Source organism: Rana temporaria, chromosome 3, assembly GCF_905171775.1.
Source record: "Rana temporaria chromosome 3, aRanTem1.1, whole genome shotgun sequence".
Classification (NCBI taxonomy): Eukaryota; Metazoa; Chordata; class Amphibia; order Anura; family Ranidae; genus Rana; species Rana temporaria.
This window is the reverse complement of record NC_053491.1, coordinates 291,785,968-291,800,911: the sequence shown is the minus strand read 5'-3', so window position 1 is coordinate 291,800,911 and position 14,944 is coordinate 291,785,968. Positions and strand designations below refer to the sequence as shown.

Genomic DNA, 14,944 nt, shown 5'->3' with positions numbered 1-14,944 from the left:
GATATTCTACTTATCTCTTAATGACTTTTTCTTGATATCTTAATGGTCCTATATGGTTAATATAAAACCAACAGCACATAAAGTAAAAATACATGAGAATAAGTAATTCTAGGAGCAATTTAAGTAGCGATTTAATCTTTAGTTGATCTTTACAATTCATTTTTGATTAGTTCCATTTAAAAGTAGCGCAACAAATCACAAAGGCTATAAATTTAAACAAGTCCTTTGGAGCCACCATGACCAATGAGGATTATAGTAAATTAGAAAATAAATAAACTTGCCACACTTCTAAAGTTTCAGTGTAATTTCCTGTTATGACACTATGAGCTTCAGTACATGCCCAACAAGGTATAAATAGAGTGACTGGGAAACAGGTTAATAGAAATCCACATATTCTTCAGCCATGAAGATCGCAGTGTGTCTTTTGCTTGTGGCTATCAGCTGCTGCTTCAGTAAGTTGTGTTCTACATTGCTAATGTGTAGGCTATTATGGGGCTATAGAATTAAAAGAGTTGACATTTGATAACAATTAGCATTTCTTGGAAGGTGAAATCATGTGGGGCTATCTAGTGGCATATTTCAAGAACATGCCTCTTAAAAAACACATATTATAGAAGAACTATTATATCCTAATTATTGAGGAAAGATAGTGGTCTTTACATTCTGTTTTATGATGGAGGGAATGTGAAAAAATGACCATCAAGATTTTATCATATATTTTTTTAACTTGCACTTGAAATTTTAAGAACATGCACTTGCAAGAACTTGCATTTCAAGAACATGCCTGTTAAAAAACGCATATTATAGAAGAACTATTATATCCTAATTATTGAGGAAAGATAGTGGTCTTAACATTCTGTTTAATGATGAAGGGAATGTGAAAAAATTACCATCAAGATTTTATCATATATTTTTTTAACTTGCACTTGAAACATATACGGCTAGATTCACGTACGGCGGCGTATCTTTCTGCCGGCGTAGAGCATCCCATTTGCACTACGCCGATGTAAGATAGTGAGGCAAGTACTGTATTCACAAAGCACTTGCCTCCTAAGTTACGTTGGCGTAGCGCAAATGGCCCGGCGTAACCCCCGCCTAATTTAAAATAGGCAGGTAGGGGGCGTGTTGTATGGTAATGAATTCACGATTCATTACCATACATGCAAATGAAGCGACGATCGTACGGCGCATGCTCAGTATCACGTTGCAAATACTCCTTGCTTTCGACGTGAACGTAACCTACGCTCAGCCCCATTCTGAATCGGCTTACACAAACGACGTAAAAATCAGCGGCTGTCCGACGTCTATACTTAACATTGGCTGCGCCATCTTTTTGGTGGTTTATCTTTATGCCTGAAAACGCCTTACGTAATTGGCGTATCTTACATGCGACAGGCGAGCGTACGTTCGTGAATATGCGTATCTACGTCATTTACATATTCTCGGCGTAAATCGAAGTACACGCCCCTAGCGGCCAGCGTAAATATGCAACTAAGATACAACGGCGTAGGAGACTTACGCCAGTCGTATCTTAGCAACATTTAAGCGTATCTCAATTTGAGCATACCGCTTAAAGATACAACGGCGCGGATTCGGACTTACGACGGCGTATCTACTGATACGCCATCGTAAGTCTTTATGAATCTAGCCCATAGTCTGGAATATACTTGGTTGCAATGAATAACATTTCCACATTTCTGTTCAGTTTTCATGCATAATTGTTTTAGGTAGTTCGATTATAGACCTATATAGATGATTTAGGCAGTATCTAGTAGATCATATGCCAAGAATTTAAAACATCATATTGCTGAATGTGTAGTACAGTATATCTTATAAATTAGCCTTTTAGCCCAAGCATGTTTTTTAATAAGTAAATCTGTCAAGACAGCAATGCTGGGTTGAAACTGCTGACCTCCTTTTGAGAATACTAAATTATTGTCTGTTATGCTGAACACTGGCTTCAAACTGTCTATGCCAACTACCTAGAAAAGCTATGCAGACCTAAAAAGTTGGAGAACATTTAGAAATTCTTATCTTCATACTTGTTCTAGGCCAGAGAATCAAGCTAGTTAAACAAAAAATCAGGTTATGTACTATTGGTCTAGGTTAATGTATTTAGTTAAAATAGGGCATTTCTAGGCAGTTCCCCAGTAAATGCTGGTATGAAGATAGGGAGTATGGTTTAAAAAAATAAAAAATATATAATATATGTGCATTTTTAAAGCAGTTAAATTCATTCATATTTTAGATCCTGCAGCATCAAACTGTGAAAGGAGGTGTGCTTCTGTCTGCCGGCAAAGCCAGTTAACTGATGTAACTTGCCTCCAAAATGCCATGGTAAGTCTCCTATACCATAAAATCTTAGAGGAAACCCCACTCTTTAGTCTGCAGTGTCCAGTGGCAACCCACTTGCACTGTTGATAGGAACAACAGGTAGTAGGCTATATTAATGCAGGATAGGTTATGACAAAAAAGGAGTTTCCCTTTGAAATCCATGACTGCCCCCATCATTTTGCTTCCAGTGTGTTGAGGTTTCCACGAGGCAGTGTCAGCATTGCTAAACGTCGGGCACTGGCATTTGTGTCTAACAGCTGTCAGATCTGAGATCACTTCCATGCCGGTGGGTAAGCTGATGCTTAATACAACCTGATGGGATCTCTCCCCTGGTGAATCTATTGTTTTCAATGCCAAATGTCAATAACTTTTAATGTGAGCGTACAATTATTTTATTTAAATAAATTCTTACTACTATGCTAATGAAGGGCCAGATTTACAAAGGAGATACGACGGAGTATCTCAGATACTCCATCGTATCTCTCAGAGTATCTATGCGACTGATTCATAGAATCAGTTACGCATAGATATCCCTAAGATCCGACAGGTGTAATTGTTTTACACTGTCGGATCTTAGGATGCAGTACCGCGGCCGCTGCTGGGGGGAGTTTGCGTCGTAAATCAGCGTCGGGTATGCAAATTAGGAGTTACGGCGATCCACGACGATTTTTCGTGTTTGCTACGTCGCCGCTAGTCTAGTTTCCCGTCGCAAAGTTAGTCGTCGTTTTGGGTGCCTTAACTTTAGTCAGCAAACGTATTGCTGTCTAAAGTATGGCCGTCGTTCCCGCGTCGAAATTCAAAATTTCACGTCATTTGCGTAACACGTCCGGGAATACGGAAGTACGCTACGCGCGTCGCCGTTCGAAAAAATGACGTCACTTCACGCAAAGCACGGCGGGAGTTAGGAAACGGAGCATGCGCAGTAGGTCCGGCGCGGGAGCGCGCCTAATTTAAATGTTACCCGCCCATTCGATTTGGACCGCCTTGCGCCGGACGTATTTACGATACACCGCCGCAAGTTTCCAGGTAAGTGCTTTGTGGATCGGGCACTAAAACTAAAAACTTGCGGCGGTGTAACGTAAATGGCTTACATTACACCGGCGCTATTGTACCTGAATCTGGCCCGAAGATCCCATGCTGCTGTTCTATTGACTTTGAAATGCAGGATGTAATGTCGAACTGTTGAGGTGTCCATTTATTGCTTGAACCATATCAGTTGCTTTTGAAGATTATGTACAGGAATTGTACAGAGGCGTTTGAGGTGGAAATTGATCACCTTGTATAGATATATAATTGATCTATATATTGAACCTAGTGTAAAGCTGTTCACTTTAAAGTCATTGCAAATGACAAGGGGCTACTCTTTGGACCTTGAGAAAAAAGGGTTTATTCTTTGCATATGGAAAAGCTTCTTCACACTAAGAAATTTGAAAATGTGTAACTTTTTCAGGAGCTAGTTCAAGCCGCTTAGTAGATTGTTTAGAAACTAATGAGCTGTTTGTGTTTCTAAATGCAAAGAATATAATTGCTTTGTAATATTTAAAAAGTTGTTGTTCAGGGAACTTCTGATTGCTTTGTGAAATCAGAAAGGAACATTTTTGCCTGTTGGAGAAAATTGTATCATGCTTTATACTTTTTTTTTTTTTTTGCCTCTGAACTGGATTGACTGTGCTTTTGGGTTATCTGTTTGCAGGTTGTTTTTTTTTACCTATGTATTTATTCATTCATTTTTCTATTGGTTGGATTCAATGAACTTGTGTCTTTGTTAACCTGACTATACAAAGGCAAGCAGTCACTTCCAGTGCTATGAGATCTTCTGTGGTTAAAAGCAGCAAGGTCAACAGTATTCCGAAACTGGACAGATGCTGCCCTCCTCAAATGGGGTAATACGATTGATAATACAAAAACAAAACAAAATGGGAGGCCCACGCACCAAGTGCATAACCAAAAACATATTAATTCAATAATAAAAAGGATAAAAAGTGGATACTCACAAAAGTGGCAACTATCAATGTCACAATGTAGACACACAGATGCCGTTTCACATAAACGGGTATAAAACTAACGCGTTTTGGGTGCACCCCTTCCTTAGAGCTAAGATGCGTAGGTGCATGCGTGTTTGTTATACCTGAGTGAAACTGACAAAGTAAAAAAAAAACCTTGTGGCTTCTAGAGTAAACTACTTTCTGATTTTATGGTTTTCTAATAGTAGTTTTGTTGTTTACATTATTATTATTATTACTATTATTAATATAATATCTATGTAAGAAAAGCCTGAAAAAAAGTTATATAATAATGAATTAATACTGTGATCAGAAAAATATATATTTTTTTGATTTATTTTCTTTTTTTTTTTAGTTCAAAAACATGCCTGCAACTGTTAATGCCATGACAAACGTCCTTTGTGCCTATGATAAGGCTAAGGTAATATGATTACATTTTATGTATCTAAAGGTAAAACATTTTACTGGAAATTACTTATGCATGCTAAAATTAAATATAGTCAAGATATTGTATATGGTAAAAAGCACAGCTAAAAATAACAGGTAGGGAATAATTTATTATAACATTTAATTCATATACCTATAAATAGTTTTGTTTAAAAGAGAAACACTTCAAGCTAATAAAGTATGTATAAGGGTATGAAAGTAAGTGTAGTATGTATTTATATTCTCTGCTATGGACCCTGGGTCTCAGCTGTCCAACAATTAAAGTAGTAAATAGGGATGAGGTTTGGATTCACGGTGAGATCACAGTGAATCCAAGGGCTTTAAAAGTTCTGTCGCATTTATAGTGAAATTCGCCATACTGACCTTTAAAGTGAATCTATTGATTTAATTCATTACTTCCAAACTGTTGGGCTTTTTCGTGCAATCACTGCTGTTGGCTATAGCTGGCAGGGTGCAGTCCCTCTGCATTATTTTGGGCCACAGCTGTCTTATCCAGATCCCTGACAGACTAGGACCTGAACATATGTGAACAGCTTTTCCCATTTGCCTGCTTTCATTTATCATAGAGCCAGCAGAGTAAATCTTTAATCTACTTTACTTTACTGCACTGCACAATTCCTTTACCGTACTCTGCATTTGATCACATGACCTGTCAGATTCATAAAGGAATAGTGAAAGACTTTCTCTGCTGATTTTCTGATAACAAGTGACAGCAGAGACTCAGGCCCCGTACACACGTCCGAGGAACTCGACGTGCCAAACACATCGAGTTCCTCGTCGAGTTCAGTGTGGAAGCCGCCGAGGAGCTCGGCGGGCCGACTTTCCTCATTGAACAACGAGGAAATAGAGAACATGTTCTCTTTTTGGCCCGACGAGTTCCTCGTCGGCTTCCTTGCTGAAAAGTGTACACACGACCGAGTTTCTCGGCAGAATCCAGCTCCGACCGAGTTTCTGGCTGAATTCTGCCGAGAAACTCGGTCGTGTGTACGGGGCCTCAGGGAGCAGGTATGCAGGACAGACATCCAGTTAGGACATCCTCAAATGTATGTGTCCTTTGTTATATAGATATATATAATGTGTATGTACCATATATACTCGAGTATAAGCCGAGATTTTCAGACCTTTTTTTTTGGGCTGAAAATGCCCCCCTCAGCTTATACTCGAGTCAGTGTACCTAAAATTATTGAGAGGCTGCAGGAGTCCATCGTTTAAAACTTGCGTTCTCCTCCTGTCCCTTCTGTGATAGGCGGAACTCTGTCTGCTGAGAAACGTCTATCACGAACGTGCTCACCCATCCCAGCAGACACTGTGTTCAGTGTTGCGCCAATCACGGACACCTTTTCGTCCTCGAACAAGAGGACATCCATGATTGGCGGAACACTGAACACAGTGTCTGCTGGGAAACTGAGTCCGAGGATGAGAAAACGTCCGTGATAGGCGGAACTGTGTCAGCTGAGAAACGCCTATCACGGAAGGGACCAGGAGGAGACTGCAAGTTTTAAACAATGAATGGATGCCCGTAGCCTCTCAATTTCAGGTACACTGACAACGGGCACGGTGACGATGGGCACAGTGACAATGGGCACAGTGACGATGGGCACAGTGACGATGGGCACAGTGACGATGGGCACAGTGAGGTTGCAATGGCCACAGTGAGGTTGGCACAGTGAGGTTGGCACAGTGAGGTTGCAATGGGCACAGTGAGGCGTGCAAATGGGCATTGTTGACCCTCTTTTCCACTTACAGTAACTGCTGCATTCTCACCCTCGGCTTATACTCGAGTCAATAAGTTTTACAATTTTTTTGTGGTAAAATTAGGAACCTCTGCTTATATTCGGGTCAGCTTATACTCGAGTCTATACGGTATATCATCCTCATGTTTTTCTGTAGCACTACTGTTAATCTCTTGGTTTTCAAATGTATTTTTTTGGCGACAGTTCTTTGTACATGGTTCAAAAATAATGCATTTCACTGTTTGTTTCTTTTCTGGCCAATATTAGTATTTGTTTAATTTTAAAATTACTACCAAAAAAATATTGTGACTTGAAAATAAACAATCGTGGGTGTCAAATCCCTAAGTTAAATAATTTCAAGATATTATTATTATTATTATACAGGATTTATATAGCGCCAACATAATTATATCTATCCTTAAACACATATATAACTCCATATCTAAAACACAAATCTTTGTACCACGAAGTATGGAATCTCATATTACATTAATTCCAAAACCTGAGAAAGATCATACATTATGCAATAACTACCGACCAGTTTTTCTGAAAAACATAGCTATAAGATCATCTCTAATAGATTGATACCCATTTTACCTGGACATATAAATTTGAATCAAACGGGTTTTACGAAAGGGCGAGAAACGAGGGACAATATTATAAAAACTTGTACATTAGTAGAATATGCTCAGAGAACTGCCATCCCAACATGCCTTTTAACTATTGATGCTGAGAAAGCGTTTGATAGGGTGGGATGGCAGTTCTTAGAAGAAACATTAGTTCAGATAGGAATGGGCCCAAAAATGCTTAGTAGGATTGTCGCATTGTATTCTAATCCAAGGGCCAAAATAAGAACAAATGGAATGTTATTGGAAGATATAGAAATATCAAGTGGAATTTGACAGGGATGTCCCTTATCCCCCTTTTTATATATAATAGTAATGGAACATCTTATAACAGCAATAGTAAAAAACAAAGATATACAGGGGATTATTATCAAAGGTAAAGAATATAAAACAGCGGTATATGCAGATGACCTACTAATATATGTGACTAACCCCATTATAGCAATACCAAATTTAATAAAGGAATTTAAACGATTTAGGGAATTAAGTAACTTTAAAGTTAATTATGAGAAATCTGAAATGTTAAATGTATCGCTAATAGAAAAAACACAGGGCCAGATCCTCAAAAGAGATACTCCGACTTAAGTGCTGTTCAGTCTGTGTGTAACTTTGGAAACGATCCTCAAAAGGCTTTTTCCAAAGTTACACAGAAGATCCGGCATGTGTAATTGATTTACACTGCCTAATTTTAGGATGCAGTACCGCATCCGCCGCTGGGGGCATTTCGAGTCGAAATGCCGTTGCTAGTATGCAAATTAGCACTTAAGGCGATCCACAAAGCTTTCTAGCTTCTTTTTTGCGCCGTAAGTGTTATTTTGCAAGTGTAAAATTAGGGCTCGTTTTACAAAGTGTAAAGTTAGTCACACCTTGTAAAGGCCCATTGCAGCGACGGCATTTGGTATGCTTTCCCGAGGGAGAACTCCACGTCAATTTGTAAAAAACAAAACCGGCATGGGTTCCCCCCCAGGAGCATACCAGGCCCTTAGGTCTGGTATGGGTTGTAAGGGGACCCCCCCTACGCCGAAAAATTGACGTAGGGGGTCCCCCTACAATCCATACCAGACCCGTATCCAAAGCACGGTACCCGGCCGGCCAGGAAGGGAGTGGGGACGAGCGAGCGCCCCCCCCCCCCCTCCTGAGCCGTGCCAGGCCGCGTGCCCTCAACATGGGGGGGTTGGGTGCTCTGGGGCAGGGGGGCGCACTGCGGGCCCCCCCACCCCAGAGCACCCTGTCCCCATGTTGATGAGGACAGGACCTCTTCCCGACAACCCTTGCCATTGGTTGTCGGGGTCTGCGGGCAGAGGCTTATCGGAATCTGGGAGTCCCCTTTAATAAGGGGGCCCCCAGATACCGGCCCCCCACCCTAAGTGAATGGATATGGGGTACATCGTACCCCTATCCATTCACCTGGAGGCAAAAAGTAAAAGTTAATAAACACACAACACAAGGCTTTTTAAAATATTTTATTATTCTGCTCCGGACGCCCCCCCTGTCTTCGTTATTAGCTCAATTACCAGGGGGGGCTTCTTCTTCCGCTCTCCGGGGGTCTTCTTCCACTCTCCGGGGGTCTTCCGCTCTCCGGGGGGGCTTCTCCGGACTCCGGGGGGGCTTCTCCGGACTCCGGGGGGCTTCTTCCATCTTCTCCCCTCTTCCGCTCTTGACTCGGCGAACCCCGGTTCTTCTGCAGCTCTCCGGTGCCTTCTTCTTCAGCGCTGGCTGCCTGCTATGTTTGTGTGTTAGCTCGATTTCAAACAGGCAGCCGGCGCGGTCTTCTGTGGCGTCAGGGTCTTCTGGTCTTTTGTTCTTCCGATGTTGTCTCGTCGCCTGTTGTTGCTGTAATGATGGAAGCGCGCCTTGCATCCCATTTATATAGGCATCACCGTCCCATCATGCTCCGGTAGGTACCCACGTGGTGGGTGCACGTGGGTAGGCACCCACCACGTGGGTACCTACCGGAGCATGATGGGACGGTGATGCCTATATAAATGGGATGCAAGGCGCGCTTCCATCATTACAGCGACAACAGGCGACGAGACAACATCGGAAGAACAGAAGACCAGAAGACCCTGACGCCACAGAAGACCGCGCCGGCTGCCTGTTTGAAATCGAGCTAACACACAAACATAGCAGGCAGCCAGCGCTGAAGAAGAAGGCACCGGAGAGCTGCAGAAGAACCGGGGTTCGCCGAGTCAAGAGCGGAAGAGGGGAGAAGATGGAAGAAGCCCCCCGGAGTCCGGAGAAGCCCCCCCGGAGTCCGGAGAAGCCCCCCCGGAGAGCGGAAGACCCCCGGAGAGTGGAAGAAGACCCCCGGAGAGCGGAAGAAGAAGCCCCCCCTGGTAATTGAGCTAATAACGAAGACAGGGGGGGCGTCCGGAGCAGAATAATAAAATATTTTAAAAAGCCTTGTGTTGTGTGTTTATTAACTTTTACTTTTTGCCTCCAGGTGAATGGATAGGGGTACGATGTACCCCATATCCATTCACTTAGGGTGGGGGGCCGGTATCTGGGGGCCCCCTTATTAAAGGGGACTCCCAGATTCCGATAAGCCTCCGCCCGCAGACCCCGACAACCAATGGCAAGGGTTGTCGGGAAGAGGTCCTGTCCTCATCAACATGGGGACAGGGTGCTCTGGGGTGGGGGGGCCCGCAGTGCGCCCCCCTGCCCCAGAGCACCCAACCCCCCCATGTTGAGGGCACGCGGCCTGGCACGGCTCAGGAGGGGGGGGGCGCTCGCTCGTCCCCACTCCCTTCCTGGCCGGCCGGGTACCGTGCTTTGGATACGGGTCTGGTATGGATTGTAGGGGGACCCCCTACGTCAATTTTTCGGCGTGGGGGGGTCTCCTTACAACCCATGCCAGACCTAAGGACCTGGTATGCTCCTGGGGGGGGAACCCATGCCGGTTTTTTCTTTGAAAATTGGCATGGAGTTCTCCCTCAGGAATGCATGCCGCTGTCATTTTTTTTTTCCCCGACGCAACTTTAAGCCGTCGCGATCCTCAAAACTCGGCGTAACGTAACTTCGCGCATGCGCAGTACGGCCGACGCGCATGCGCAGTACGGCCGGCGCGGGAGCGCGCCTCATTTAAATGGGACTCGCCCCATTTGAATAGGAACGCCTTGCGCCGGCGGAATTTTAGTTACACAGCCTGAAATTTCTAGATAAGTGCTTTGTGGATCAGGCACTTAGGTAGAAACTTTAAGCCAGTGTAACTTAAATTGGATTTTTTAAGTTACGTCAGGTTTTTGTGGATCTGGCCCACAGTTACTATTGCAAAAAGACTTTCCGTTTAAATGGCAGCAAGAAGCAATTAAATATTTGGGAATGTATATCCCGAGTATTTTAAACCAGTTACAAGACTTGAATTACAACGCAACAATCCTAAAAGTAATAAAATTATTGCATACATATGAAAACGTAGGGTATTCATGGATGGGAAGAATTAACATTATTATATATTTTTCAAACAGTACCATTAGCTATTCAAAAAAAAATAATGATTAAATTAAGAAAAGCAATAGGAAGTTTCATTTGGGCCCAAAAAAACACCTTGAATAAAAAGAAAAATTTTAATCAGAACTAAGAAAAATGGAGGTCTAGCTCTACCCGACTTCTCAAAGTATCTACAAACAGCCTCCTTAACTAGGATTATAGAGTGGCATCACAACATAGAGGACAAACAATGGGTTAAACTAGAAGAAGATATTATAGGGGTACAACTTAAATCCCTCCCTTGGATAAAACCCCATCTAAGACCTGGAAATAAAAACTGAACTGAACAATCTTTGTAAGAGCTACATTAAAAATATGGGACGTGGTATTAAAAAAAAGGAGAAATATCCACTATGATTGGACCTATGACCCCATTGTTCTCCAATCCAGATTTTCCACCAGCATTAGAAACCACAAAATACTTAAAATGGAACATATGGGAGAACATAAGGGTGGCCCAGATCCTAGTGTATGGTAAACTGCCAAAAATGCAAGATCTAGGATCTGAACATGAACATAAATTGTTACAATATCATCAATTAAATACATATATCGAAACAAAAATAGATTTATCTTTAATAAATAGATCAAAAACTAAATTTGAACAAATACTAACAGACAAACAAAAACCAACTAAAAAACTATCTAAGATATATAATTTATTACTCCCTTACGGATCTCTTAGAGAGTTATTAGGAATGAAAAAATGGGAAAAGGAAATAGGGAGACCAATATCAGAGACAGAATGGGAGAAAATATTCGCAACAATACACAAAACATCCATAGCGATTAAACATCAAGAGAGAAATTATAAAATAGTAATGAGATGGTATTGGAGCCCAGTAGCCTTAAATAAAATAAATAATGGAAATACAGAGATCTGTTGGAGATGCAAAGCAGGAAGAGGGACTATGGACCACATGTGGTATGGATGTCATCTGGTGAGGAACTTTTGGAATAATATATTTGAGATATATCAGAAAGTGTCGGTGTGGAGAGGAAACCAAGTATAGATATTTAATTGTTATCTCTGATGTCAGATTCAATAAAGAGTATTAAAACGGATATTCTTCACTACATGACAACGGCAGCCAGAACAATAATAGCTTGTAAGAGGAGAGAAAATAAAAGTCCAACGATAACAGAATGGATACGTGAAATGAACGAAATACAACATATGGAAAGATAGACAAGAGAAGAAATATATATAATGAATCAAATGCCAGGAATATGGTAAAAATGGGAAGAATTTTGTTCTTCGACAAGTTTGATAGAATATCTATAAATGGAAAATAACAATTAACCCCTTATGGGGATATAAGAGGAAAATAAGGAGGGAAATGGGAGATATAAAGGGGGAGATAAATGCCACCCCCCTTTTTTTTTTCTTGGGATATACTAGGGTGAATGGGTATGGAAGAAAGTAGGAATATGTGAGTGTGACTGTAGAAGTTTTTTTAAGATAAAGAAGCTAATAGATAATAATCAAGGTTCTTTTTTTAATACATAAGGAGAAGGAATAAATGAATTTGGTAATGAATCTTGTATAACTGCAAATATTTTTCATAAATTTATAAAGAGAAATTGAAAACAAATCCCTAGGTTAGGCTAATAGGAGGAAATCTCACTGCATTTGCTTGCAGGCAAGTTGTATGTCCCAGAGATTGCTTAAGCCTGGTACACACGATCGGATTTTCCACGGACAAAGCGTAGAACTTTTGTCCGAAGGGCGTTGGCCATGAACATGTCTTGCATACAAACAGCAAAAAATTGTCAGCCAACAAACACGAAACTACATGGTTATTCATCTTTTTAGCGCCACCTTTTGGGCACCTTCTGCTAATGTTGTGTTATGGTTAGCATTGCTTCTGAGCATGCGTGTTTGTACTTTGAAGTTTTGTTCGAAGGATTTGTGTACACACGATCGGATAATCCGACAACAATTGTCCGATATAGCATACAAATGGTCGGATTATCCTGTCATCACACAATTCCCGTCAGAAAATCCGATCGAACATTTGTATGGAGGATTAAAGGTCTGGGAGCATGAAAATTTACAATCAAAATCCTTTGTTTATACTGTATTTTGCATTAGTGTTTCTTTATACTGATATATGCTTCTCTTTTTAGGTTTCAGAAAACAAAGTAGTAGTAGTAATAGCAATTCGTAATCTTCAGGTAATTTTCCACCCTAAATTATAAAATTACATAGTATGGTGTGTGACTAGTACAGCAAAAGAGGATGTGTTACCAGTCTTAGGACAGTGTACCATTTTACATGTCTTGGACAGTATACAACATAGCAATTTATGTGAACCCAGAAGGCTAACATTGTTTATGCACTTGTAGAATAATGACAGCACTAGGATTCTGTGTGAGTCTCTATGTACTCTTAAAGAGAGTCCCACAAAAAGCAGGTGATGGCTGCAGTAATGCCAAGCTCCCCTGCTCCATGACTTTGCCTTAGTTGCAAGGCCAGCACTACCGCTAGACAAACTAGGCAGCCACCTAGGGCACACTGCCACCTAGGGTGCAGCCTCGGGTGCTGGTTTCCCTACTCTGCTGGTGACTCTTTGCTCTCCTAATACAAAGGTGATAAAAAAATCATCAATGTTCCACTCTCAAGTGCATCTGGTCTGCAGACTCCCACCGCAGGTGGTGAAACGAACATCAGAGGTTCCTATGGCACAGCCCAAGCTGGGAATCAAAGCCTTCTGGGGACAGCAGAGGAGGCGGATATGACATCACTGATGATGTGGTGTAAGCCAGGTCTACACCTCATCATCATTGATGTCAAGTCTTTCTCCCCTGCACACATGCCCTGGAATTTACATGATTGTGTTTAGGCATCGAAATTCGGACAAATTTTTCATTATTCGGACATTCGGATGCATACGAATTCCCGAATTGCAATATTAATGAATTTACCGAATCCGAACGAACGTTTTCGATTCCGAATCGAAAACCCGCGGACGAAATTCGTTCGGAATTCGATTTTTTTTTTCGAATTTCGTCCGCGGGTTTTCGATTTGGAATTCGAAAAAATTAATTTTTATTTTTATTTTTTTTAATTCCGATCGAATTTCGTCCGCGGGTTTTCGATTTGGAATTCGAAATTTATTTATTTATTTATTTATTTTTTTTGAATTCCGATCGAATTTCGAAATTATATTCGAAAAGAGACTATTTGTTGTCGAATCCGGTCGAAATACTCTCGAATTCGACCGGATTTTTCAAAATTCGGTCGAAAACGAACGAGTTCCGAAAACGAATTTAACACATGTAACGAACCTAACTTAACGAAATTAATTAAATAACGAATTAAAACAAAACGAAACTAAACAAAATTTTCCCTTTTGCACATGCCAAATTGTGTTATCTTTGAGCCAAAATTAGTCAGTAGATGCCAATGCTGGATTATGCCTGAAATAAAAGAGAGCACCAACCAACTAGAGAGAAAACCAATGAAGGCATTGTCAGGTGGACTACTTTGATCTTCATGAGAGGTATTAAATTCCTGCAAGTGCTTCACTTACACATTACTGGATGTGGAAAAAATGTACTTATAACATAAATAATGCATATTCCCCATATGTAGCAATATACCTTGCCAAAAAAAGAAAACATTGCAAATGCTGCAAATATTACCCTGTCTTTTTGATAAAGCAAGGACAGTGCATTGTCCCTCTCTATAAGGAAACCACACACACACACACACACACACACACACATTATATATATATATATATATATATATATATATATATATATATATATATATATATATATATATATATATATATATATATATATATATATATATATTTTGACACTATCAAAAAACATCTGAGAAATTTGTGTGCTAAAATGTAAAAAGCTTTATTAAAATATTAGGAACATTTAAAATCCTAACAATTAACCACGTGGCCATGTGTGTGAAAGTGGCATGTGTGGTAATACACTTTAGCCCAGATTCACCTATCTTTAGGCGGGCGTAGCGCATCTCAGATACACTACAATGCCATAACTTAGAGCGGCAGGTCCCGTATTCTCAAAGAACTGGCGCTTTAAGTTACGCCGGCGTAGTGTAACTGGGCCGGCGTAAGACCACCTAATTCAAATGTGGAAGTGGTGGGCGTGTTTTATGGAAATTAATCGTGACCCCGCGTAATCAACGCTTTTAACGAACGGCGCATGCGCCGTCTGTGGACGTATCCCAGTGCGCATGCTCCAAATTACGCCGCAAAGACTCAATGCTTTCGACGTGAACGCAACTTACGCACAGCCCCATTCACGGACGACTTACGCAACC

General features: G+C 41.1%; 1 protein-coding gene across 1 annotated transcript in view; it reads left to right on the top strand.

The window, feature by feature from the left end:
• The first annotated feature begins 346 nt into the window (after positions 1 to 346).
• LOC120932394 overlaps positions 347 to 14,944 on the top strand; it is a 28,716-nt gene continuing 14,118 nt past the window's right edge. Inside the window, exons 1-4 of the mRNA XM_040344734.1 lie at positions 347 to 452; positions 2,249 to 2,337; positions 4,693 to 4,758; positions 12,763 to 12,810. Coding sequence (XP_040200668.1) covers positions 404 to 452; positions 2,249 to 2,337; positions 4,693 to 4,758; positions 12,763 to 12,810 — 252 coding nt within the window. The 5' untranslated portion in view covers positions 347 to 403. The remainder of the gene's footprint in view (positions 453 to 2,248; positions 2,338 to 4,692; positions 4,759 to 12,762; positions 12,811 to 14,944) is intronic.